The following is a 27,266-nucleotide window of genomic DNA, read 5'->3' on the forward strand; positions in this document are numbered from 1 at the left end:
ATTCTTCAGCAAATAGTTTGATTGTTTTCCATACGATAAACAACCTTAAGCGCATGTCTTACTTAAAAACCCTTTTGTTTTCCATTGTCGGGCCCCCAGTGTGGTGGCTTGTTTTTTTTTTGTTTTTTTGTGTTTTTTTTTTTTTTGGAGAAACACGTTACTTAACTATTGCTTATTGATTGCCTTAGGGGAAAGGGGGTGACATGATGGCGCCACTTTAAATTGCTCTCTTTCCTCCTCTGATTTACGCCTCTTTATCCTGGAGGTCACTAGAGCATTTTTCGTGATCTGTTAATAGACTGTATTTGAGAATGTTAACGTACAACTTGTAGAGCTAGAGTTTGGTACCTTAAAGGTCGAGAGACCCGAATCTAGAGGTCCCCAAAGTTCCGAGAAATCTCCCTAGTCGTCCTGCCTCTCCTCCCTCCCCTCCATTCACAATCCTGGTGTTGCCATCTCCTTTGTCACGTGGCTAGCAGTCATTGTGTTTTTTTGTTTGTTTTGGGGTGTGTGTTTATATTTTTAAACTGTAGCCCAGAAGAAACTATCCCCTCCCCATCGGAGAGATCAAAACGTTTTAGTTGTTTTAGTTTGAGAGTAGGAGAACATTTATAATAAATGATAAAATTACATAATCTTCGCCTTGCATAATCATGATATAGTTATAGATTGTTACTGAACTTTGTCTCTAAAGCACTTTCAAGTATGGACAGTAGTACACTGGAATATCTTTTACACTTTTTAGAATAGTCTGTAGTTTTGATTTTTCCCAGCTTCTTGGGTCTTTTAAGTACCACTGTTTACAAAGGCTTAAGTGGGTGTGTTTTTCCCCTCCCCCCCTCCTATACCATATACTTGGTTCCTTTTCTAATAAACTGTCTCACCAGTTTAGAAATTTTCAGTTGTCTGCAGGCATTGTCAGTTAAAACTATTTTTATTTTCTCCTAACAACAGGGAATACTTTTGAGTAATAATTGTTCTCCAACTGGAGTATTACATTATGTTTCTGTTGCATTTTTGATCCAGACAATTTTTGCTTTTAATTCTTGAGGTTTGGAAGAATGTTCTGTTATCTGTTTCTTCATATCAGTTTTCCCAGTAATTGGGTAAATTCCTATTTTGTAAAATATCAAGTACATTTTTCTGTTGTTCCTACATAGGTTACTAGCTACTTTTCCAGTTAATAAAAAAAGTCTACTGTAATAGAGTTAGGAAACATCTTCAAAAATAAAAAAGGTAAATGTGAAATGTAGTGATTCTTAAGTATGCATTGATTCATTTCCTCTTAATGTATATTTTCAATGGTTTGGGCCATTTTCTTTGCTAACAGTTACATCATGTCATGTGATATGTACAGTGTGATGTGTAGTTCTAAAAATAAGGCAAGGTAAAAATGCTCATCCCTTGGGAATTTAAAAAATGTATTATATGTGGGGTAACTGTCCTCAGTCATGGAATTTCAATTTCCGCTATGTTTATCCAACAAAGTATGCAGTTTCTTTGACCTTTCTTGTGTTTGATGTATTTGTTAGTGATCTTGTGATTTGAGGTGGTTAACTTTTTATTTCTCAAGTATGCACTACTCAGAGGGAAACCTTAGATATGACAAAGATTGTTAACCTCTGTATTTTGGTGAAGATGGTTGGTTTCTGATGACTACTACATTTAACTGTATATAAGTATTTTTGATTTGTGTCTGTAGATAGTTGAGTGATCAACTAAGTATTGACAGAGCTTTGTGGTACGATCGGGTCCTTTTACTTATATGAATCTGTTGAATGAAGTTTTTAGAAGTGTCCCTGCATCTTTACTGAAAGCCTTATTCAGAACATTAGTATTTGACTGTGCTTTACCAAAGTGAGATGTTAAATCTTTGTCTGATTTTCTTTATTCCTGCCTACACACGTTATTTCTATGGTTAAACCTGCAGAGCGTTCTTTGATTGTTAGACTTATCATTATCGTGTTGAGGAAAATTCTGGAAGCTGGAAAATGAGTAAGCCTTACAAGTTCACTTTTGAGCTTTTATCAAGGTGAGAAGAAAGGAAAATATTCCCATTTTTTTCCCTTCTTCAAACACTGCCAAAATACTCTTCATTTTCTAGTAATGCTACACTATAACCAGAGGCTGTACATCCTCTCCATTTTATTGGGTTGACCACAGATTTTAATTGTATTTTAAAGTGAAAAACAAGTTTTAGATTTGCTCTGTTTGATATAACCTGAATTATGTAATCTGTAAACATAGGGCCATTATGGGTGGTGATGCTGGTTTGAGAAGGCATTTAGCTTTGAGTGCAGTAAAGCTTAGTTGCCTTGTTTTACTGGAAAAGCAATTTTAAAATGTAAAAAGATGCTAGTCCGTATTGGATTTTCTAAAGAGTTTAAAAGAGTAATGCTTACTCCTCTTATATTTAGCTTCCTTGGGGGGTTTTGTAAAGGTTATTTTTTCTTCTTGGTGAGGCCATTAAGACACAGAAACTAAGTGATTTCCTTCCTGGAGAGAGAGAGAGGGAGAGAGAGAGAGAAAGAGAGAGAGAGGGATTTTAAAAAATTATTTTTTTTTTTTTCCAAAGGATCTCTCCCTTGAGTTTGGAAAGGAGGGAGTAGTGCAGAATAAGTATGTGGTCTGTGGCAGATTGCCCCAGAACAAAACCAAATCTCATCATTAAGTGGTTTATTTAGAGTTTTAAGGCACCTTTTCTCTACCCTCTTTCTCTATTTTAAGTAAGTTTCTTCTTTGATTGGTTAGACTGTTCTGGGTCTCAGGAAGCATATTTTACTTTAGTGCCCTATTTGATCACTTTATGAAGGAGTACAGTGCAGGTGTCTCAAATAAAATGGCCTTATACACCTGGCCTGCGTACTGTGTCGGTGCAAAGAGTACTTGGACCATGTCCTTTTCCTAAAAATAGGACTTTACTCTTTGGAAATCTAAATTCGGATTGGTTTTTGAGTCTTCATGTTGCTTGTGAAGATACATGTTTGAATTATAGTTTCTATCTTAAGTGCTTATTAGTCTTTCTTTGGGCATACTAAAAGTTGTGCAAAAAATACTCCTGCCTGAGTGTAATAATTCGTAACACAAAATAAGACTCTTTCATCAGTACTTCCTATTCCTTGGAATGTGACATCAACTCAGTGAACCACAATAATAGTTAGAAAAGACAAATATTCCACTGTACTAGAGGTCCCCAACTTTTGAAGGCCACAAGAAGGTCCTTGGGTGTTGCTTGCAGATTGTGTGTCATAGGAAAAAAAGACATGTTGTGGAAGGGTCACTGTTAGTTACTCAGTTATCATTTGTTCCTAAGATACGCCATGTAGCCTGTTTATTATAATGTAGGGTGAAATGTATAGAGGAAAATTAGCCAGTTGGTGTGATTTTCCAAAAAGAACTGAAGTAGATACTTTTTATGTGTTAAGCTTTTTCACCTCTTTGATAAAGGTAGAGCTAAAATGCAGAGTATGAGGAAACCAACTTTAGTGTAGAGAACACAACTCATGTTCGTGAATGAAAAACAAACGAGCTTGGGTAGTTTGAAAGAAAAAGTTAAATATTGTGTATGAAGGTTTTAAGTTTTTATGCAAAGAGGCCTTTCAAGGTTGGAGTTGTTTTAAATTCTTGATTTATGTTGGGTAGCAGTGTCTGGCAAATGATAGTTGTTTAATAAATGTTACCTTCTGCAAGCCTTGCTTTTCCAAGATTATAAGATAGCTCCATAAAATTTAACATTTGAATGCCTAATGCTTCTAGAGAGTTAATTTAGCTGGGAATTATTTAGCTTTATATTTTACGTTGTTGATTGTAAACTTGCCCATTTTTCTGTAGTCCTAATTTTTTTAAGAATTACGGTTGCCCCTCAAGCTTTTGAGAGTCAGGAAATGTAAGGTGGAGGTGAATTCAGTGCAGTTTTATCTAAATGTTATCAAAAACTCTGGTTCTTGTTACTTGAATAGGAATCCCAAATGAGATCTCATTCTGAATTTTAAGTACAGCATATTCTGCCCTTGTTTGGAAAAAGTTGTTTCTGAGTGGCATCAAACTTAATGGAGTCCCTTACTTTTTAATTTCTTTTTAAAAAGGGAGCAGCTTAAGGTCAGACCTGGTTAAATTCAGTTGGAGAAGTGTTGAGGAATAAAACAGATGAATAATGATTTTGTTAGGATGTTACACCAAAAATTGCTACCAGGCTTTCTTTTGCTACTCCTATTTGGCCTTTGTGACTGCATATTAGCACTTCCCATGGGAGGTTGTGAAGGGGTAGAGGTAAAGCTAATTAGTTTCTGATGTTTGCTAGTAGAGAAGCTTTGTAAAAATGCTAGTTGATTAAGTTGAACTGTTAGGGAAGTTACATTAAACTGTTCATATATTACTGTGGAGAACTGAGGATGTTTGAAGACCTCAAGCATATATAAAAGAAATTGGACTGCTGTTTTTTGCAGTTACTGATTTACTGCTTACCTCTTAGTTTTTCCTTTGACCTCCCAAGGGAATGAAAGAAGGATGGTAGTATTTCTTTCTTGCTTTTTTTTTTAATGTTTATTTACTTTTGAGAGACAGAGACAGAGCGTGAGCAGGGGAGGGGCAGAGAGAGAGGGAGATACAGAATCCGAAGCAGGCTCCAGGGCTCCAAGCTGTCAGCACAGAGCCCGATGCGGGGCTCGAACTCACAGACCATGAGATGATGACCTGAGCTGAAGTCAGATGCTTAACCGACTGAGCCGCCTCAGGCACCCCTAAACTCCATTATTTTGATACATAGTCATTTTTCAAAAAAAATTTGTTTCTGTAGTTAAAAAAAAATTTTTTTTTTAATGTTTGTTTATTTTTGAGAGGGGGCAGCGAGAGAGGGAGACACAGAATCTGAAGCAGGCTCCAGGCTCTGAACTGTCAGCACAGAGCCTGATGCGGGGCTCTAACTTAAGAACCACGAGGTCATGACCTGAGCCAAAGTTGGACCCCTAACCAACTGAGCCACCCAGGTGCCCTATCTGTTTGTATAGTTTTTAACATAAATGGGATTATACTTAAGTGGCTTTTTTCTTTTCATGTTGCTGTATATCGTAGAGATTTTTTTCAAATCAACACATACAGTTCTCTTTTTTTATTTAAAAAAAATTTTTTTAATGTTTATTTTTGAGAGAGAGAGACAGTTTGAGCAGGGGAGGGGCAGAGAAAGACATGGAATCTGAAGAGGCTCCAGGCTCTGAGGCATCAGCACAGAGCCCGACACGGGGCTCGAACTCACAAGCCGTGAGATCATGACCTGAGCCGAAGTCGGAGGCTCGACCGACTGAGCCACCCAGGCGCCCCCAGTTCTCTTTTTTTAAATAGCTGCATAGTATTCTAGTGTTCCTTTTTAAGTGTTGTGGGTTTTTTTTTTGTATTACAATTCTTCATTGAAAGAATTATGATATTTCTATATGAGAATATTTCTGTTGGATAGGTTCCTAGACTGCAGTTACTAGGTAAATGTTTGGGCAATGGCATGAAAAATTTTGATAGATAGTGCTTTCAAAAGGCTTATGTAACCAAATTTAATAGTTTTAAAAGTACAGTTAAAAAGTTTGCTAGTCTGAGTGCAGGTGCTTGGCATTGTAAATGACTGGAACTTGAGGTAGATGAAGTCTGTCCTAGATTCAGTTGATGCCTGCTCCTTGTTAGGTTGTTATCACCTTATGATCAGACATATCCATTAACTTCATGGTGGATCTCCATCTGATGCATTCAACATACAGTGTTCGGGTTAACTAACATGTATTGGTCTACTTTCTGCCAGGCATGGGACCACCTGTAGAGAATAAAGATAAAACAAGCCATAACCCTCCCTCTACACCCCCCCCCATTTTTTTTTAAGAAGTATATAATCTAGGGAAGGAGGGGACAGACAGGATGACAAGATGGGGAGTTTATATCATGAACTGTTGCCCAGGGTATCATGGGAGTGCAGATAAGACCCTAGAGAGGGAAGGACCCCTAACTCAACCTGAAATAAATGGTGAATACTTGAGAGGACATGTGATCTCTTGGAGCTGAACCTTGAAAAGAAAGTGTGAGCAAAGGTGCAAGAGCATGGAAAGAGCCTGAAACTCTAAATAAGATTCAGGTGTTTGGAGTGGGGACAGGTTGGAGATGAGGCTGAGTATAAAAAGGGGCCCAGATATATCCTGTGTGGAGAGTTTGGATTCATCCTTACTCTAGAGTCAGTGAAGGATTTTTAAGAGGAGCACAGCATAGTCAGATTTATGTTCTGTTTCTCCTTCCTTTCTAATAATCATTTTGGTAGTGGATGCTAGATTGAAGGCTTGCTGAGACAGGAAGAAAGAACAGTTGGGAGATTATTACTGCTTGAATTACTGTAGTACATAACGAGGCTTTGAACAAGGCAGTGGCATTAAGGATGAAATGAATGTGCCTGTCATTCTGTCTATTGAACCCTCCCTATTTAACCTTCAAAATTCAGTCAGAATGTCCTCCTTTTCTGGAAGCCTGCCTTGATCTTTGTAGGCAAAACAGTGCTTTATCATCTGGGCTTACCTGTGCACGTACTTTCTATCCTCTTATCTTTGGCATTAATGAAACTACTCCAGTAGTCTTTCTGTTGTTTGTATCTGGCATTAGTATATATTTAAATGAGGTATTTATGATAGATGGTAAATCAGTAGTTGAGATCAGGATTCACTCACAGGGGGCATGTTGAGGGGCAGGAATTGGTTTTGGATTTGGTATTGGGGGAGGGAGTGGATTTGCATGTGGGACGCTTGCAGTAACTGTATGAGTGATGCTGGACCCTAGTTATTCTTTAGGTATCAATGTAGATGTTGTCTCCTGTGGGAAGCCTTTTATGACCTTACTGACTCCGTTTGTGTGAGGATCCCTTAAGGTCCCCTGGGATTCTCTGATCACATAGTAGTGTCTGTCTTAAGTGGCCCTTATCAACCTTGTAGGCACTTAGTGCAATAATTTGAATGTTGTAGGCATTTTTGTAAAATGTTTATTAGATTCAGTTAGTATTCCCTCTCTGGCTTTCTTCTAAAGACTAAACAAAATTCGAAGTCTAGTGTCCAGCAATTAAGGTCCTTCCAGTATATATATGTAAAATAATTACATATATATTTTTTTTAATGTTTATTTCTGAGAGAGAGAGAGAGTGCGAGCAGGCAAAGGGCAGAGAGAGAGGGAGACACAGAATCCGAAGCAGGCTCCAGGCCCCGAGCTGTCAGCACAGAGCCTGATGCAGGGCTCGAACCCATGAACTGCCTGACCTGAGCTGAAGTCAGCTACTTAACCAACTGAGCCATCCAGGTGCCCCAAGCCCCTTCCAGTTTAAACCTAGCCTTAAACTACTTAGTATAGTAGTTAAAAGCATGGGGTTTAGAACTGGAGATTTGAATTGGAATCCTGCCTCTGCCGCTTAGTAGTTGTGTGATCTTGGACACATTACTTAACTTTTGGAGCTTCAAACTTCATCTATAAAATGCGAGTAAGAGTACTTTATAACGTTGTGAGAATTAAATGAGAACATATGTATAAGGCAGTACAATGACATGGTAAAAGGTCAGTTAAGGTTTGTGAACAGCAGTCGTAGTAATAATCTGTCATCCAGTCAGAGAACTGTTTCCCTTAGTAGTTACAAACCGTATTCAGTTATGAGAAGCCCTGTTGGCATGGGCACATGTTAGGGACTGGGGTGGTGTACTGTCCACAATAGTGGGTTTTATCATAAAAATTTTGCCTCCTATTCTCTATTGTATTCTATAACAAAACATTTGTTTCCATGTAAAAGAAGTACTTTGCAGTGTGTCCTGTTCTGTAGCTTTCAATACCTCATTACAGATCACTACTTGCTGCATTCTTCCTCTTCTTGAGAAGGTGTACATGTACCTCTTGGTTCATCCAGCAAGTTCTGTAGATCATCTCTCAGATCCTTTCCCATTATTTTGATTGTGTTGGTTTCTTGATTAGAATTTCCTCATCTTTCTCTGCATAGCAAAATCTTATTTATACTTGAAGGCCTACCTAGCCAAGTCTTTTGAATGCTCTAGCCCAGTCAGTAAGTGCTTACAAGTGCTTACTATGTTCCAATTTTTAGATCAAGTTAGTGAGCATGCAGAAGGATGTTAAGGAACTTTGTCACCGTGGAAATAGAATTTGTAAATTGACAATTGGGGAATATTCAGATAATTTGAATTGCGTGATGGTGACTTTAAATGAGTTTTACAATTTAAGCAGGAAGAAAGTGATGGCAATCTAAACAGTCTGCAGAAGTTTTTGTGGAAATGCCATCTATTGAAGGATTAATTAAATTTTGAGCCTGAGGGTTAAAAGGGTCTCCCAGGTAGAAGCACCAGCATAGGCAAAGATTATGGCTTTGGGAATCTGGGGGAGTTCTAGGTCTACCCAACCTGATGCATTTGCTGTGATATTGTGTTAAGTTTCATCTTGGAGAATTTGGACTCCTGAGAAAGGTACAAGGAGCTCTTCCAGAGTAGAGAAGTGATGTGATAAAACGGTATGGACCAGATTGAAGGACCAAGGCTGTCAGGAAGCTGTCAGGCTAATTTAGGTGTGAGTTAATAAGGCCCCAGGCTGGGTTGGGGTTGATAATGTTAGGAATGGAGAATATATGAAACCTGAATAGCGTCATTAGAAATAAATGGAAAGATTTTATCATGAAGGAGATAAGATCCTTTACGTTTTTCTTTTTCTGTTATTTATTTGGCCCTTCTGCAGACTTTAGTCCCTTCCAGTTTCTGGATTTAAGCTTGAAGGAAATTTTGCTGTTCCTACTGTGGTGAACACCTTAGTTGAGGTCCGTGTTGCACCCTGTCTGGATTATTGCAGTAGCTTCATCGATGGTTTTTGCCTTTTTACTTTCTTTTAATCCATCCTATCCAGCTGGTCTCTAAAGCACAGTTCTGATGTTACTCCCTATTTGAAAAATCTTTAATGACATTCTGCTGCCTTTAAGTCTGAGTAAGGGCTGGTTATTCAAGGTTGTCCATTAATGATCTGGCTTCAGACTGCCTTTCCACTTTTTTCTATACTGTTTCCTCTGTTAAAATATACTTTATATTTCAAGCAAACTGATCATTTCTTTTAACCTCCAGGATGTCCTATGTTTTCCCACAGTCTTGCCTTTTCCCATGCCGTTTCCTTTCACTAGAATGCCACATTTACCATTCTCTTGCCTTCGCCTTTTACATGATGACATTTTAGCTAATTTTCAAGTTTCAGTTGAAATTTTGACAACTTCACAGACACTTCCCTAACCATTTTTCCTCCTCCTATTTCTCACCTTTGTGCAGAGTAATGAGGTAATGGTGGGGAAGAGGTTAGTAGAAGCCACATTATGGGCATACTTTTCTTCCCCATCTTGATTTGTGCTTCTGTTTCCAGTGAAAGTGTGGTTTGCTGGCCAGTCAAATGACCAAAGCCCTCCCCTTGGGTTTCTGCATTTTTGCAGGGTGGATGCTGCTGGGTTGGTCTTGTATACCTGGAGTCCTGTCTTGGGAACTTACAAGGAATAAAGGCAGGGTTTTCATTTGTAGGTATAGAGGTCTGACTTGAAATAGTTGAAGTACCGGGATATGTTTTGCTTTCTGGGAAGAATACATCTACGTGTAGATAGTCTGTATCTAGGCAATGGTTTTCTAATGAAAGGTGTGATTTTTTACCCCGTAGGGGACATTTGACAGCTCTGGAGGCATTTTTAGGTGTCATAATTGGTAGAAGGGTGCTACTGGCATCTAGTAGGTGGAGCCAGGGATGCTACTAAATGTCCTACAACACACAGGAGAGTCCCCTTTCCCCACTCATAAGATTTGGCACAAGATATTCATAGTGCTGGGCTTGGGAAACTGCCTGAGAGGTCTACTTTTAGCTTTCCCAGTGTACTTGTGTTACATGGAAGTTTTCCCTTGAACCTATGTTGCAATTTAGACTTAAGAGTCATAAGCATAGGAAGAGACCCTGAAAGTCACATGTTTGAATTTTATCCCAACTTGTATCCCTCAGAACAATGTTCTGCAAGATACTAATAGGTATAATAGGGGGAAAAAGTGTTTGGTTTGGTAAAGGCAGGCATTTGAGCATTCAGTCTGATGAAGTGCATTGTGAATTTCCATCAGGAACGTTTTTCCTAAATGTGTTTGTCTGCTGAACCTATCTGACATCTTCCAGTCCCTAGAATGCTTCCTTGGAACTAGGAGAGAAACCATTAATATCTAGCTCAATCTTTTATAGCTCTTTGTGTTTTTTTTGTTTTGTTTTTTTTTTTTTTTTTTGGTCTCTTTAGGTTTACTGCAGAATCTTAATGTCAGTGACAGCAGGTACATTAACTCCATCTGTATTTATTTGTCAAATTGTGATTTATAGATGAACTAAAAATTGGGATACTTTAGGTTTCTTTATTAAGAATGTGCAGTACAACTTTATTATCTATTCCCACTAGTAAATTGGAAGTTGTAATCCCAGCCCAAAACCTACTGCCCAGGTTATTATGAGAATTGATAAGTTAATTGTAGCTTTTAATACTTTGTATTCTTTGGAGAAAGGTTATTTATCATAAGCTGTTCTGTTCTTGTAAAATTGCTTAAGTTTGACAATCTTTCTCTGCTATAAATTATTGAAGAGTGAAGCTTTTGGGATTCAAGTGGGATGGGAATCATTGCTTTTAATCAACATTTTGCTCAGTATGTTAAATTTAAGAACGCTGCCATGACATTTTGCCTTACTCAGATTCTTTGGCTCTTTAAGAAGTTGCATTATTTTCTTTTTGCTTCTTTTCCTTTTATTATACAATAATACATGTTTATGCTGGAGACATTATATACACTAGAAAACAAAAGACAAAAGAATCTTACCACCTACTCTTTTAAAACAAAAATGAGGCCATAGTATACGTTTTGGTTTTTTGTAACGCCTTTTTATTTTTTCATTTAACAGTGAAGCAAGCACTTTTTCAAGTCAGGAAATACTGTTTTACATTGGTTATTATTCATGGTTGCATAATATTCCATTGTATGGCTATTCCAGAATTTAAGTGAATTATTGGGCATTTGATTTGTTTTGTTTTTATTGTAAGCATCATCATGAAGTACTAAAAGCAAATCTAAATTAAAAAAAAAGGAAATCTAAACTTAAAGCAAAAATTAAAATTCTAAGCTTTGGTAGTTTGAGGCAGGTACAGCTAATATTGAGTGCTAACTAGATTTGCCAAGTCCATTTTTACATGCACGGGTCTTCAGGTACAGCAATGTTTTAGGAGATTACTTACTTTCTATTTTTCCTGTGCATTAAGAAGTCTTGCTGAAATTCCTTTTATGTTTGCTTTTTGTCTGTAGGTTATAATAATAGTGCAAATAATGGGTGTTGTCAGGCACTAGGCTAAGTAAGTAATGGAGAGTATTTTATTTAATCATCAAGCAGTCTTGTGAGGTAGGCTCTGTCATTTGCAGATGGGGAAATTGAGGAACAGCGTAGTTAAATAATTTAAATGAGGGTAGAGCCAGAATGTGAACCCAGACCTCTTCCCCTTACTTAACAAAGTGAGTGCCTTTGGGGGTAATATTGAATCTCAGCATACTTACAAAGTGAGTGCCTTTGGGGTAAGATTGAATCACAGTATAGTATTTCAAAGTTTATAAAAAGGGGGAGGGATGAAGACTTCAATCTTTTTTTTTTTTTTTTTTTTAAACAGTATTGTTTGGCTATAGAAAGATAATGATTTAGGAGTTAGGAATGGAATTCCTTCTGAAGAGGTTGCTTTTCCCCCTTCTGTCCTTTTCCTCCTCCCTACTTATTTAGATGATTGTTTTAGTAACTACTCTTTGCAGTGCATCCTGTGGGGATATTGGGACCAAGGAGAGCGGGTGTAAACAAAATAAACTCTTGCCTTTGAGATGTACGTGATTAATGTCAAGTTCACAGATGTACTTCGAGGGTCAGAGAAATCTTGAAAGAGATGGGATTCGAGCCAGCAGATTTTTAAGTTGTGAACTTTAAGGAATTGTATAACTCTAAAATAACTTGGAATGTTTGCCGTTTAAGTACCTTCTGTGGTGTGATGTTAATTATGACCTTTTTTATGTGTGCTGGGTGAACCTGGGTTTTCCTGAGTAAGTTTTGTGTAAGCTATGTAACATCTGTGTCCTTGCCTGGATCCCCACGGGGAAGCTGTTTCCTGCCATGGTTGAGACTTAACTGCAGAGCTCTGGGTTAGTAGGCTACAACTCCTCACAACTACTCTTCTCATACGTTGTACCGATCATCTTATACTGATAATGTGCTTTCCTTCATTGCTAGTATCAACTGTGTATTGGTATGAATTCAAAAGAGGAGGAGATAGAATTGATGGGAAAGACCTGAGAGTGATTTTTGTTTATGGGAGAAAATTCTTTGCATGTTATAAAACTAACTCAGTGTATTTTGAACGAATAACTTAAACATTGGTTTGTTTAACAGTTGGTCTATAGCACAACTATTTATGCCATATTAGGAATTACTGCTAAATTTAAAATTTGAAATAGGAAAAGTAGACATAGAACAGTTTGTGTCACATAGAATGCCGTATGCCCGAAAGGTCCATAAGGCTCTGTAAGCCCTAGAAGATCTAGTTATCCATAGGATGTTCATTAAAATACAATCTTAGAACAAGAAACTTTTTGGCAAGTATAAGGAGCAGTAGATATATTTGGTCTTTAAGTGTATTGGTATTTCTCAGTCATTTACTTAAATATTTCAATATTTGTAATTTGAATTGTCATCCTGTAAAGAATCTTAGTGTATTCCTATAGGGCCTAATTTCCTATGTTGGTATTGATCCAGAGATAAAAATGTTCGACCAAATTGGAAGTTGCCCTTCTTTATTTTTTACTGGGGAGAAGGTTGCTTTAGTTCAGTGATCTACAAATTTTTTGGTCTCAAGACCCCTTTTCACTCTTAGAAAATGTTGAGAACCACAAAGAGCTTTCTTGCGTTATCAATAGTTGCTGTATTAGAAAGTTTGAGAAGTTTGAAAAATAATTATTTACCAATTCATTTAAAAATGAGAAACCCATTACATATTATGAAAAATAGCTTTTTACCAGAACAGAAGAATTTAGTGAATGGGATTGTTTGTTTTTGCAATTCTTCTAATATCCAGTTTAAGAGGAGACCGTTCTTGTATCTGCTTCTGCATACATTCTATTGTGATAGGATGTTTTGGTTGAAGCAAATCTGAAGCAAATGAAGAAAATCCAGCCTCCCACAGATAGGTAGTTAGAAAATAGAGAAGTATTTTAATAGCTTTTTCAGGTAAGTGTGGGTATTCTTTGACGTTACACCCATACTTGACAAGTAGTTTCATAAAGGTTAGTTGCAATGTAGAACCTAAAACCACGTCTGTGAGTTTTACATGTTCTGTTATGTTAAAGTCCATTTGTCTGTCTTGCATTTGCTTTTACGTGCATGGGTTTCTAACATACATTGGTCATTTGGTCATTCGCTGAGTTACACAGATCTTCCTGATGTTGATACATTTCATTATGTGGTATTGAAAACTGAACATTCATTGATATCAGCAGTAATCTGTTTAATCAGAAACAAGCTTTTTAAGTATAGGGGAAGTGTTCAAGCTCATGGTGGTGGATATAAGTTTTCGAAATACTTATCTTTGCTTGAAAACTCAAGATTTTATCATTGGCAGCAAACATCAGTGGTTTTTCTTGAAGTGACAGGTTCGCTTTGTTCATTTTTGAGAAAATATCTACTAACTGCTCAAGTCTTAATAAACCATAGTTTGTCAGTTCTGCCAAGTAAAAATAGTGTTCTGTGAAAAAAGCTTCTGGTTCAGCTTGCAACTTCGTTGTATTAGGTGCCTTTTCTCATACTTCTTAAAGCAGCAGAAGTTGTTTTCTGCATATTTTTCCTTTTATCACACAGTATTTAAAAAAATACACTCAAGATTGGAGATTTAATCAGATTCATAATTTCATCAAAGATATTAAGTGGAATGGACTTTTTAAACTGTAAATGAATTGAGAACATAATGACCAATAATTCCTCTGCATTGATTTATGTGAAGGTACCAGCAGTTTTGCTCAGCCTTGTTTTTGTACCCTCTTTGCAAACTTCAATGCAGTGAAAAAAGGCAAATAATGTTTTAGTATTCATATGAAAATAGCTTTGATCTTGTGGCCCCTTGAAATGGTCTTGGAGCTCCTAAGAAGTCTGTAGACCATGCTTTAAGAATAGCTGGCTTAGCCCCTATGTTTATGGTAGCATTATTTGCAATAGCCAAGATATGGAAGCAGCCTGAATGTCCATCAAGTGATGAGTGGATAAAGAAGATGTGGCATGTATATGCACAGTGGAATATTATTCAGCCACAAAAAAAGAATGGAATCTTGTCATTTGCAACAACATGGATGGAGCTAGAGAGTATAAATGTTAAGTGAAGGAAGTCCATCAGAGAAAGACAAATAGCATGCGATTTCACTTATCTGTGGAATTGAAGAAACAAGACAAACAGGCAAAGGGAAAAAGAAAAAGAGACAAATCAAGAAACACTCTTAACTGTAAAGAACAAACCGAGGTTACCAGAGGGGAGGTGGGTAAATAGTAAATGGGTGATGGGGATTAAGGAGTTAACCATCATAGTGAGCAGAGTGATGTATGGAATTGTTGAATCACTATATTGTACACCAGAAACTAACACTGTATGGAATTAAAACAAAACCCCCCCAAAAAAACTTAAAAAAATAGTTGGCTTAGTTCTTTACATAAATTTCCTTTTGCTCTTAAACCAGTTAAGTCAAAGGGGATATAGAAGAAGCAGATGACTGAGGTTTTTAGTTTGGGCTACTAAATGAAAGCAACACCATTACCGGAGATAATAAAACAGGGTGAGGAGTTTGTTGGAGGAAGAGAGTGAATTTTGAGTTTCTGGGAGCTTGAGGATCCTAGAGGTAGGAATGTTGATCAGTGAAGCTCAGCAAACGGAGCATTAGGAGGCCGCACTATACTAGTGGTTGTTGCTAAGGAAGCGAGTTGAGAGAGAAGGGCAGAAGGGACTTTGGTGTCAAGGACATCAGGAAAAGAGCATTTCGAGAAGAATGGGGTGGTTAGCACTGCCTAATGCTTCAGAGAAGTTATATAGATTGGGGACAGAGATTTGACCATTGGATTTGATAATGAGATCACTAGTGCCCTTTGCCAGAGCAGTAGGATTAGAAGCCAGATTATGAGAGAGAGAGTGCAGAGGCAGCTATTTATACTATTCTTTTAAGAAATCTTGGGGTAAAGAAAAAGAAACGAATTGGGCAATTAATTTGAGAGGTGAGCTGTACTGAGGACAGTGAAAGAAAAACTTGATGAAACAAACTGGTAATACAGATGCGATACAGTTAAGCCTTTAGCATGAACTATCTTTCAGAGAAGCGAGAAGCTGATAAGCACTGGATTGATTCTCTGGCTAGAGAGATGTGCAGATCTATGACATTTTGCATAGCAACTTTTTGGGGAGTTCCTTACTAATTCTTCTCTGTTTAATTGCTAAGCATTTGATACATTTGCTTTAAATCCACCAATTTCAAGAAGTTGTAAAGTATTATTTTTTTTAACGCAGATGATTTAACTTTAACAATCTGATTCTTTCAGAATGGAACTTCTATTTTGGCTGCTTTCAATCTGTGGTAACAAGGAACAAAAAAAAGAAGGGTGGAATTCTTTCTCTGTGCAGGAATTGTCCTGTCCCTGTCCTTCTTCTGCCCCTATCCCCATATTCGAGTATCCAGAATAGTCTGAGTGTTTTTCTTTCTGGAGGCAGAGTGAATTATAGCCTCAAGTGGTGTTTGTATTAAAAACGTGTGTTGTTTTCTAGTGTGCGTATATTTCTAACTTCCTTTTTTTCTTTCTCTTTTAGTCTGTTCTCTGGGGAGGCGGTAAGGGGCCGTGGAACTGGCCTCGGCACCAGGAGAGGCTGGACTTCCTGTCTCTCTGTGCTGAATGGCTGCGATGGCGCCCGCTCTCACTGACGCAGCAGCTGAAGCACACCATATCCGGTTCAAACTGGCTCCCCCATCCTCCACTTTGTCCCCTGGCAGTGCCGAAAATAACGGCAACGCCAACATCCTTATTGCTGCCAACGGAACCAAAAGAAAAGCCATTGCTGCAGAGGATCCCAGTTTAGACTTCCGAAATAATCCTACCAAGGAAGACTTGGGAAAGCTGCAACCATTGGTGGCATCTTATCTCTGCTCCGATGTAACATCTGTACCCTCAAAGGAGTCGTTGAAATTGCAAGGTGTCTTCAGCAAGCAGACAGTCCTTAAATCTCATCCTCTCTTATCTCAGTCCTATGAACTCCGAGCTGAGCTGTTGGGGAGACAGCCAGTTTTGGAGTTTTCCTTAGAAAATCTCAGAACCATGAATACGAGTGGTCAGACAGCTCTGCCACAAGCACCTGTAAATGGGTTGGCTAAGAAATTGACTAAAAGTTCAACACATTCTGATCATGACAATTCCAGTCCCCTCAATGGGGGAAAACGAGCTCTCACTTCATCTTCTTTTCAGGGGGGTGAAGTGGTGGCATCTGAATCTGGGGACTTGAAGGGGGGTATGACCAATTGCACTCTTCCACATAGAAGCCTTGATGTAGAACACACAACTATATTTAGCAATAATAGCACTGCAAACAAATCTTCTGTAAATTCCATGGAACAGCCGGCACTTCAAGGAAGCAGTAGGTTATCACCTGGCACAGACTCCGGTTCTAACTTGGGGGGTGTCAAGTTAGAGGATAAAAAGTCTCCCCTGTCTTCCATTCTTTTCAGTGCTTTAGATTCTGACACAAGGATAACAGCTTTACTGCGGAGGCAGGCCGATATTGAGAGCCGTGCCCGCAGGTTACAGAAGCGCTTACAGGTTGTGCAAGCCAAGCAGGTGGAGAGGCATATACAGCATCAGCTGGGTGGATTTTTAGAGAAGACTTGGAGCAAACTGCCAAACTTGGAATCCTTGAGGCCCCGGAGCCAGTTGATGCTGACTCGAAAGGCTGAAGCTGCATTGAGAAAAGCTGCCAGTGAGACCACCACTTCAGAAGGACTTAGCAATTTCCTGAAAAGCGATTCAATTTCAGAAGAATTGGAGAGATTTACAGCTAGTGGTATAGCTAACTTGAGGTGCAGTGAGCGAGCGTTTGATTCAGACGTCACTGACAGTAGTTCAGGAGGAGAGTCTGATATTGAAGAGGAAGAACTGACCAGAGCTGATCCTGAGCAACGCCATGTACCCCTGTGAGTAAAACCTGTGCATAATGTCATTCTTGAGAAGTGTTGGGACAAGGGAGAAAGAATTAGTGAATTCCCACCATGGGGAGAATAGGATTCTTTGTAGGTAGGTGCCTATGTTCCATTTGTCTTTTTTCTGATTTTAGGTAGGTGGATGCATATACCTGCTAGTGGAGAAACGAAAGATATTTCTGGCAGAGTGTTATGTTGCTGTAGATCTTGTTTATTAAGAAAAAAGCTAGAAGACTCCTATTTGTGAAACTACATACCTCTTTCAGAGTGACTGGTTAGATTTCTTTTGAAATTGTATGTAGGGTATTTTTGTAGGTTTCTATAACTTGACTTCAGATCCTCTTGTTTCTGGTTAAGTGGGGACAGAAGTTCAGCTGATGTAGTTAACTAAGCTGGAATTTGGTTTTATTTTTTTATTGTTTTTTAACATAAACTCCACCCCCCAGCATAGGGCTTGAACTCAGGACCCAGAGATCAGGAGTCACATACTGTACTGACTGAACCAGCCAGGCACCCCGTAGTTGCTTTTAATTGAACTTTCAGCAGAGAATGTACCCAGTCTTCACTTTTAATACTTGAGATTTCCTTACCTGTTAAAGACTAATAATCAGAAAATGCTTCAGAGTATTTTATTTATGGGTTGCTTCCAAATACAATCTGCTTTCACAACTTGATTTACTTCCTAAAAGAGCCCATCTTGATCACATTTGGATTTTATTTTTCTCTCAGCTAAGTTTAAATACATTGACATATTTGGGATAGGTTCTTACTGTTTTTTTTTAAATCTCTTGTTTTGAGAAAAATTCTACACAGGCTTTGGTTGGCGCTCCAAATTGGCACGGTGAATCCAGAGGTACCTCACTCATGTCCTTCCGTCCTGCATTTGGCTCCTTCCAGATAAGCAAGGGGGTATAGCATATCTCCTTAAAGATAAATCAGCCTGCCTTATATCTACTTAAAATAAGTGTTAGACTTACAAGAGAGGGAAGCACGAGATGTTGGAAAAGAGGGGCAGGAGAGTTGACTCCTTCCATTTTCTCTTTGGGCCAGGGATGTTACTAAGGTTGGATTACTAAAGTAGGCTGAAATAGATGGATATGTTGGAATAATTGGGTTTTCCTTGCCTGTGGTATAAAGGTGACCAAGATTTTTGCTGGAGACTGTTGAGATAGCCATGCTTTAAGCATAAGTAAATTTCCTTTTTTCTCGATTTTGTTTATATTATTCACATGGATAACTGTGCTGTATCTGAATATGCAATTTTGGTTTCTGTTTCAGGGGGGAAAGTCTGGATTATTTTGCTGGAATTTCTTCTTTGTAGACCTAGTTCATTACCTTTTGTTAGCTTATTGTACTCAAGTGTCCACTTCTGTATTCAGATCTAAAGTAGATCTATTTCAGTGGCTTGCTACTGCTGTAGCATAGTTATCTTTCCTTAAATGGATTAGTAATTTAAATCAGCTTGCAGATATTTGTGGCATTATCCCACTGACTTTGTTGCATAAGCCACTGCTTTAAAAAATCTTGGTTAACGTTGAATATTTTATGTTTTAAAAGTAATTTCATGAAATAAATACTTTAGTTGAAGCATTTTAAGTTTCATGTACTTTGTGTATTTGAGGGGGAAAAAAATCTAGAATCTGTAAGCTTATTGTTTTCAGGATACTTTGTATTGAAAACATTTTTAAGTTTTGGTAATGTTGTGGGAAACCATTCAATTCAGTGAGATCAGAGTACCTAAGAGAGAACTTTTCTTCCAGGGAATAATCTACTGATTTGAAAAGACTGTTTAGGCTTAGTCCATTCACCTACTAAATTCTGAGCATTCTTATCACGTAGTGCTTTGTTGATTGGAAGGTTGTGAAGTGTAAGGATAGCTAAGGGATTATTTTAGGAAACTTTGGAATCATTTGAATCCTTTTCAAATTAAGTCAACTACACAATGCTTTAAAAAGTTGAATTTCCATGTACCAGATCATATTAAAGTAAGGAAAATTGGAGCACTAAAAGTACTATGGAGTAAATAAACTTTTTGCTCTTTATGATATAATTGAATTTAAATTAAAACGACCAATAAAGCATAAGTACTTTAAAGTTCTTGTGGAGCCAGGTCACCAGATTGACTCCTAAGGCTGCTATTTAGCCAGGTGTTGACCTTCTGAGTACTTTACAGCTTTTCAGCAATTGGCCACTGAGAATGGAGGCATTACTTTGATTAAAAAAGAAAAACGGGGATGGGGAAATAGTTGTTTGGACACGGAGAATCCTTTTGTACGAGTGTGTGATTTAATAGTTCTTCCCAGATCTCTTCACCACATTTATAATTTGTAATTCTTGAGTCCTACAGTAAGAAGTTAGTTAACTCTGCAGGAAATTGACCCATCTGGTGAATTTCAACTGTTTTTCCCCTTCTAGTAGCTTAATATTTCACTCCTTTGCTGAAATACTCCTGCCAGAGACAGCTAGATTTAGTCTAGGCAGCCATGATGAAAATATTTAGCACATGAGGTTGTTGAAATGAATTGTTTTTAAATGATGGTGCTTAAGTTGCAAGTGGATGGTTCTGTGAAAATGACCAGCCTTCACCAAGAATTTGTGTTTTTTCTTCTTTCCTACCTCCAAAAGGAAAAACAGTGATCCATTGTAAGTCATAGGCACATGCTAGCAGTAGTAGAATGATTGATTTTTATGTTGAGTTTTTGGCAAATCGTATGTTTATCATTGTATTATACTTTATAGTTAGTAAACTATATTGCCAGATGAGGTATTTTAGAGAAGTTTTTTCCTCTTTATTGATTAACCTTTTGGTTAACTGATTTTATTTAGTTTAAAACTGGTATTATACCTTTTTAAGTTCTTTTTGGAAAATCATCCTGAAATGTTTCCTATGTCTTCCTGTCTTGGTATATGTAACTACTTTGAAATTCTGCACTACACTGGGTTTGACCTTTATCGTTGTTTAGTAACATCACTGTGGAAGGAGGAGGAATTTAAATATTATCTTCTTGATGGAGGAACTAGCAAGGAAGGCACATGTTTCAGTAAACACCTTAATTTTTTTTTTTTTTAAATTTTTTTTTTCAACGTTTATTTATTTTTGGGACAGAGAGAGACAGAGCATGAACGGGGGAGGGGCAGAGAGAGAGGGAGACACAGAATCGGAAACAGGCTCCAGGCTCTGAGCCATCAGCCCAGAGCCTGACGCGGGGCTCGAACTCACGGACCGCGAGATCGTGACCTGGCTGAAGTCGGACGCTTAACCGACTGCGCCACCCAGGCGCCCCAAACACCTTAATTTTTAATTCTTAACTTTAGAAGTAGAAATAAAAGCATCTATTTATCTCCTGTGGATGTAATACAGTTACTGAGTGGGCATGTGTGTGTGTGTGCACATCTTTTCCACTTTAGTTTTTCTTTATGTTCCACCTTCTCTTTAAGAGTTTTGTTCTGCTGTTTTGTTATGAACTCCTGGACCAGTAAATTTTGCTAAATTTGGTTTTTATTTTCTTGGCCCTTGTACTTAGAAACTTCTATAGTAAATGCTTGCTGTTAGGAAAACGCCTTTTTTTCCCCCCCAGATATTCTCTTAAATGCTTTCTTAGGTCAGTAGTGTTCCGGGTACCTGGACATTAATTATGTAAACCTTTTTTTCCTAAAAAAAATATTTTTTTGTTTCTGAACTGTTACTATAGGCTTATCTTGAGGATCATTATAAAAATCCCATAAAACATTTAATTAGGACTACTGAAATATTTGTTGTTTTACATATATCGCATATATCTTTATATTACATAGTGCCTTCTTTATAAGAACCTCAGGGAGAAAGATAACACAACCAAGACTTAAGTGTATTTTTTCCTAAGCTTTTACGTCTGTTTCTGTTACTTGGATGCTATAATTTGTGTTGTTCGCTTGGTTTCTGTTTTCCTATTGGCTTTTCGAAGTTTAGAGCCAGGCTCGTAGGTCTTGTACCTTTTTTCAAGCCTCATTCTTGGCTTCATTTTGTTCTTCTTGTTCTTGTTTTATTTTCATGCTTTTATTTCTGGTTTAATTTACGCTAACCTATGTTTTATTTGATAGCCTCCTGAGGTCTGTTTCCGATCAAGCTTGGGTAAAAAATAAACTAGATGCTCGGTTTAGTGATATTAAAGAAGTTGTTTGAATTTTAGGTTATCTTGATTGCAGTGACTTTTCTTTATTTCTGGGGAATTTCATTCTCTTGGAATCGTTAACAAACCGTGAGATAATGACCTGAGCTGAAGTTGGAGGCTCAACTACTGAGCCACCAGGTGTCCCTAGCTTCGATTCTTTTAATGCCTCTGTGTGTGTGTGTGTGTGTGTGTGTGTGTGTGTGTGTGTGTGTGTGTGTGTGTGTTAAATAGTCCATTAAAGTGATTACTGAATTTGTTACTGTGTGGGATGCATATGTGGGAATAATTCCATTGTGTATAATGAATTACTAGTGTGTTTGTAGGTTTTGCTTTTTAGATACTCTAGCCAGGATGCTTTGTGTTGTAGTTTCCTATTTGAATTTATTAAGCACACACGAGTGATGTTGCTAACAGTGGTAGTCAACATAAATTGTCCTTATTTTCCTATTCTTTATGCTTTCACAGAATGATGGAGCGAGAGTAGTATTAGCCAGAACTAAGTCTTATCTAACCCTTCTCTGCTACAAACTAGCCATAGTGCTAATCATCTAGCTACTTTTATAATAAAAATGAAGGAATTGACTAGATAATTTCGAGACTCAAACACTTTTGAATTCTGACCACTCCATCTTTAAATAACATGGGTGGATGGAGCTGTTCTCAGCACTGTTTGTTTCTGTTTTTGCATTTGGGGAAACTGAAGCAAAAGTCCCTCCCTATAAGTCACTGGTGTAACGTGAAACAAAACAACCTTCTTGATTTGTGACTTAGAGCTTTGATTCTTTGTTTTTAAATGTTTGAGAGAGAGTACAAGTGGGAGAAGGGCAGAGACGAAGAGGGGAACAGAGGATCCTAAGTGGGCTGTGTGCTGACAGCAGTGAGCCTGATGCGGGGCTCAAACTCATGAACCGTGAAATAATGACCCGAGCTTCAACCTACTGAGCCACCCAGGTGCTCCTAGCTTTGATTCTTTTAATGCCTTAGTGTGTGTGTGTGTGTGTGTGTGTGTGTGTGTGTTTAAATAGCTTATTAAAGTGATTACTGAAATCGTTATTCTGTGGTATACATGTGTGGGAATAATTCCATTTTGTTTTTATAGAAGTTACTTCAGAGAGGAGTAAACTTTAATTTGTGGAACATCTTTGATGGTTGATTTAATGCCCCTTGTTTTTCTGCTGGGCTTCATATGACATCCAGTGACAGAAATAGCTTCTGTGTTTACCCCCTACCCCCCCCCCCTTAAGTATGTAGATAGAATTTATTCTTGGTGTTTCTTGTGTGATTCTGAAGGAGAGAAGTTAGGCAACGAGGAATTTAGGGATTACCCATTTGCTGCAGGTCTGGTTGCTGCAAATGTTTTCTGTTGCCTTGTGACTGGTGTTTTCATTCTCTAAGATTGAGTGAAAGTACTCTTCACCATCATGCTAAAGTGGTCATGTAATAAGTACTAACTGAGTAAATGTTTAAGATGCAAGAGATGAGGTAGGTGAATAAACTTCCTCAAGAAGTTTACAGTTTAGATTTGGAGACATGGTGTAAAGCAAAGGTGAGTACTTAGCACAGTGCCTGGCACCCAGTAATATAAGGCAAATGTTTGATGACATAGTGAAATAGGAAGAGGTCACAGCTGGTTGATGGAACTGGAAAGAAAGGATATTAGAATGAGCCTTGAAAGGTGGCTAGGATTTTGGTAGGAAGTTTTGTTTTGGTTGTGGTCTACCGAAGTAGGTCAGTACAGGTAGAAGGCATAACATATAGAGGACAAAGGCTAAAAGGCATTGGGCTTTGTTGGCTAGACTGAGAATATTTTAGAGACCTAGCAATATAGGTAAGAGTGATAAATGTATAAAAAGGAAGGAGAAAATTGAGGAGATGATGCAGAAGTAGAGGTAGTGGGACTTACCAGTGAATGTTTGGGGGCAATGAGAGAGGGAGCATCATAGATGGAGTTTCAAGCTGTGGGTGACTGGAAGAATACATTTTGCAAAATAACCCTAATAGCTCATGAAGGTCCAGGTTCTTCACTAGTGTCTTAAAAATGAACATTTCTGTATTCCTTTGCATGTTCCAGCAAGTGTTAAAAATCAGGAAATGAGCTTCCAAGTAATCCTGGGTATACAGAGAGTGAAGAGTTGACTTGTACCTCAGAGCCTTACATTGGAGACTTTGGAATTGATGAACTCATTTATCAGATGTATTGAATGCCTACTATGTGCTGAGGGTGCTAGGTGGTAGGGATATATAGTAGTGAGTAAGACACAGTCCCTGCTCTGCCCTGCCCTCATGGACAGTATAGGTTAGAAAGAGAAAATAATTGTTTAAGTAAATCACATAGTTAATGATACATTTGCAGTGGTTATGTGTGCTACAGAAACCAAGTTCAGAGTGCTATGGGGGTGCATATCAGGAACATCTAATGAAGATGGGTGGGGATATTATAGCAAGTATACTGATGAAGTAATAAGTAAGCTGAGACCTGAATGATGAAAATTAATTGGTGGTAAAGAAGGGGAGTGCTACAGACTGAAGAGTCAGCATATGCTAAGGCCTGGGAATGGGAGATGCTTGATGCTTTCAAAAACAGAGCACTGTGTAAGAAGAGTGATGAGAAATGAGGCCAGAGAGGTAAGCTAGAGGCCAGGTCATACAGGTGGTTTTGTTGGTTATCTCACTTTTATTTATTTATTTAAAAAAAAATTTTTTTTTTTTACATTTATTTATTTTTGAGAGACAGAGACAGAGCACAAGTTGAGGAGGGGCAGAGAGAGAATGAGACACAGAATCCGAAGCAGGCTTCAGGCTCTGAGCTGTCAGCACCGAGCTCAACGTGGGGCTCGAACTCACAAACTGTGAGACCATGACCTGAGCTGAAGTCAGACGCTTAACTGACTGAGCCACCCAGGCACCCCGGTTATCTCACTTTTAAAATCATTTTTTTAAGTTTATTTTTTTATTTTGAGAGAGAGAGAGAGAGAGAGAGCATGCACACGCAAGCAGGGGAGGGGCAGTCAGAGAGGGAGAGAATCCCAAGAGAGAGAGAGAGAGAGAGAGAGAGCATGCACACGCAAGCAGGGGAGGGGCAGTCAGAGAGGGAGAGAATCCCAAGCAGGCTCTGCTCTGTCAGCACAGAGCCCAGCACATGGCTTGAACTCATAAACCATGAGATCATGACCTGAACTGAAACCAAGAGTCAAAACGCTTAACCGAAAATGTTATTGTGATGTCTAAACATCATTGGATTTTTTTTAAAGACCCCTCTTAATTGTGTGAAGAGTGAAGTGCGTGTAGACTTTGGGGGACCAGTTAGGTGTTTGTGGTAAACCAGGTAAAAGAATGGTAGACTCAGCCTTTGTCAGGAAGGAGTGAATTGGATACTGGAGGTAGGGTGACTAGGATTTGTGATTGATTGGATGTGATGAGTGGATGTTGAGAGAGAAGGAAGAGGTATTACGAATGATTACTAGATTTTTGGCAGGAGTAACTGGATTGGATGACTATGTTGAGATGGAGAAGGAACCGTTGGAGGGCCTTATTCAGTGCGGTGGGCATTTTCATTTCAACACTTTTTGGCTGTTGGTATGTCCAGAGGTTTCATGGTCATTTGCAGAGCACCCTGTTAGGTTCCATGTTCATGTTAAATTATTTTACTAGAAAAGGGAAAGCTTGGGGCCACATTTTATGTCAAATGAATAGTAACCCAATTAGTTTCTCTACTGTCTGTCTAAGCAAAGACCAAAATGGACCAGATTATTTTGCAAGTTAGAAATTTATACCTCAGGTCATGTCCTTTTATGTCTGTCAGTTCATTCTCCTTTTCCTGTTTCCCGTATGTATCTGGGAAAATTATGGTCATATATTCAATGTAAAGAGAACGTTGAGTTTCTCAAAATTTTAACTAAAGAGTGCAGTATATAACATATATCAAGTGACTGTGCTTCTGATTCCCATTAATGCTTTGTGGTCACTTTAGCCTGTTTGATTTTATATTTGTTTAATTATAAAGAAGGGTTTTGCATCACAATAGTAAACAAAGTCGCTTTGAAAACAATTTCAGTCTGATAAAAGTGTCTGGAGAGTCTCTTCCTCAAACAGAATATACTGAAAAGTTGTTGATAAAATATGAATGTTGTGGGTTGCTCTGGTAGCCTATTTAGTAGTATTGTAACAACTGTATAGATTATATTCAGAACTCTCAGGTAAGAGGATTTGTGGAGAAAAGGTTGGGGGGGGTGAGGATTTGAGGAGTGACAACTAGGAAGGAGGAGTTTATTCAATTTTAAATCATTTTCTTTTAAGTTGTTTTACCGTTGTCTAATAGAATAGAGGACATGAGCCAGGGGATTGAATGATAGTGTATACGTGTAGTGACTATTTTTTTGGTCACCCTTTAATCCTTATCTTCCTGTTTGTTCTTCTGGCACTTGAGAGACGCATCCTGCGAATATAGAAACTGGGGGAGACAGAGCTTAAGACTATTGGGGACTAAATTAATCTGAAACCTGGGAGATCACAGAGCCCCAGGAGAAAGTGATTTGGTTGAATTAGAGAACAGCATTTTTAACCTACCTTGCTAATCGTACAACAGAGTTGAAACATGTTAGGAAAAAAAATAATAGCCTACCTTGGTTGAATATTTTGAGGTGTAGACAGTGTTAAAAGTGCTTTATACTCATTAACTTATTTAGTCCTCACGGTACAATGAGGTATAGGTATTGTCTTAGTTTTACAGACTCAGAGTGAGGAATGAAAAGTTTAAGTAACTTGCTTAATATCTTAAAGCTAAGAAGAAATCAAGGTATTAATCTAGGCTGTTTACCCACAGCATGGGTAAACAGTTTATGGGACATAAACACTAAGCTGTATTAGTGGAAACAATCAAATTGCCCTTTAGACCTGGTCAATGAAAAGAAATTTACCAAATGTAAAATATGGCATTTAACTTCACATTCAAGAGACTTTCTAGTAATATTAAGTAATTTGGTAATAAATTTTGAGGAAAGGTAAATGGTCTGTCTGTATCTTAACCAGATACACCCTTTAGCCTGCAATAACCTGTTCTTTTTTTCTTTTATTGGAATAGAAGTTGTATGGGTTGGGGAGGGGCATTGTTCTAGGGCAGAGATAACATCTGGGAATTGGCTGGAGTGACTTTTTAATTTATTTTAACATTTGTTTTTGAGAGACAGAGACATAGCATGAGTGGGGGAGGGGCAGAGAGAGAGGGAGAGACAATCCGAAGCAGGCTCCAGGCCCTGAGCTGTCAGCACAGAGCCCGATGTGGGGCTCGAACTCACTGACCGACTGTGAGATCATGACCTAAGCTGAAGTCAGACGCTTAACCAACTGAGCCACCGAGGCGGCCTTGGAGTGACTTTAAAAAAAAGAAATGGAAATGAGAATTGGTGCGTATTGATCACACTTTCTATATGTTAGGTGGTTTACATTTGGTATCCTGTTTAGTATTTAAGACCTCCAGGTGATGAAGGTGATCTTCCCATTTTACGGTTGAGGCCTAAGATAATAGACATGATAAATAATTTACTTGAGTGAAGATAAAAGCTAGTTCCTTGTACCTGCTCTTTCTACTAGTATTTTTCTTCTAAACTGATTGGGAAGGAGCAGAAAGAAGATTTTGTTTTGAGAAATGGAGCAAGCTGAAGTCATATAGCTCTTTAGATGCCTCTCCTGACTGTCCAGTACAGTGATGGGCATGGCACTGACCATGAGGGATGATGGGAAGGGTAAGTTGTTTTCCCCTACTGTAATAAATAATCAGAGAAGTGACCTAGTTCATAATTTTTCCCATCAAATGGATAACATAAATATC

General features: G+C 38.2%; 1 protein-coding gene across 4 annotated transcripts in view; it reads left to right on the top strand.

The window, feature by feature from the left end:
• Positions 1-27,266, top strand: part of KANSL1 (KAT8 regulatory NSL complex subunit 1) — a 178,515-nt gene that overhangs the window by 27,757 nt on the left and 123,492 nt on the right. For all 4 annotated transcript variants that reach the window (XM_047081677.1, XM_047081679.1, XM_047081676.1 and 1 more), the window contains exon 2: positions 15,911-17,282. In XM_047081677.1, coding sequence (XP_046937633.1) covers positions 15,994-17,282 — 1,289 coding nt within the window. In that variant the 5' untranslated portion in view covers positions 15,911-15,993. The remainder of the gene's footprint in view (positions 1-15,910; positions 17,283-27,266) is intronic.

The sequence above is a fragment of the Lynx rufus genome, unplaced genomic scaffold (genome assembly GCF_022079265.1).
Source record: "Lynx rufus isolate CCGP_SWC_20201006 ecotype Redwood Valley unplaced genomic scaffold, mLynRuf1.p SCAF_18, whole genome shotgun sequence".
NCBI classification, from domain to species: Eukaryota; Metazoa; Chordata; class Mammalia; order Carnivora; family Felidae; genus Lynx; species Lynx rufus.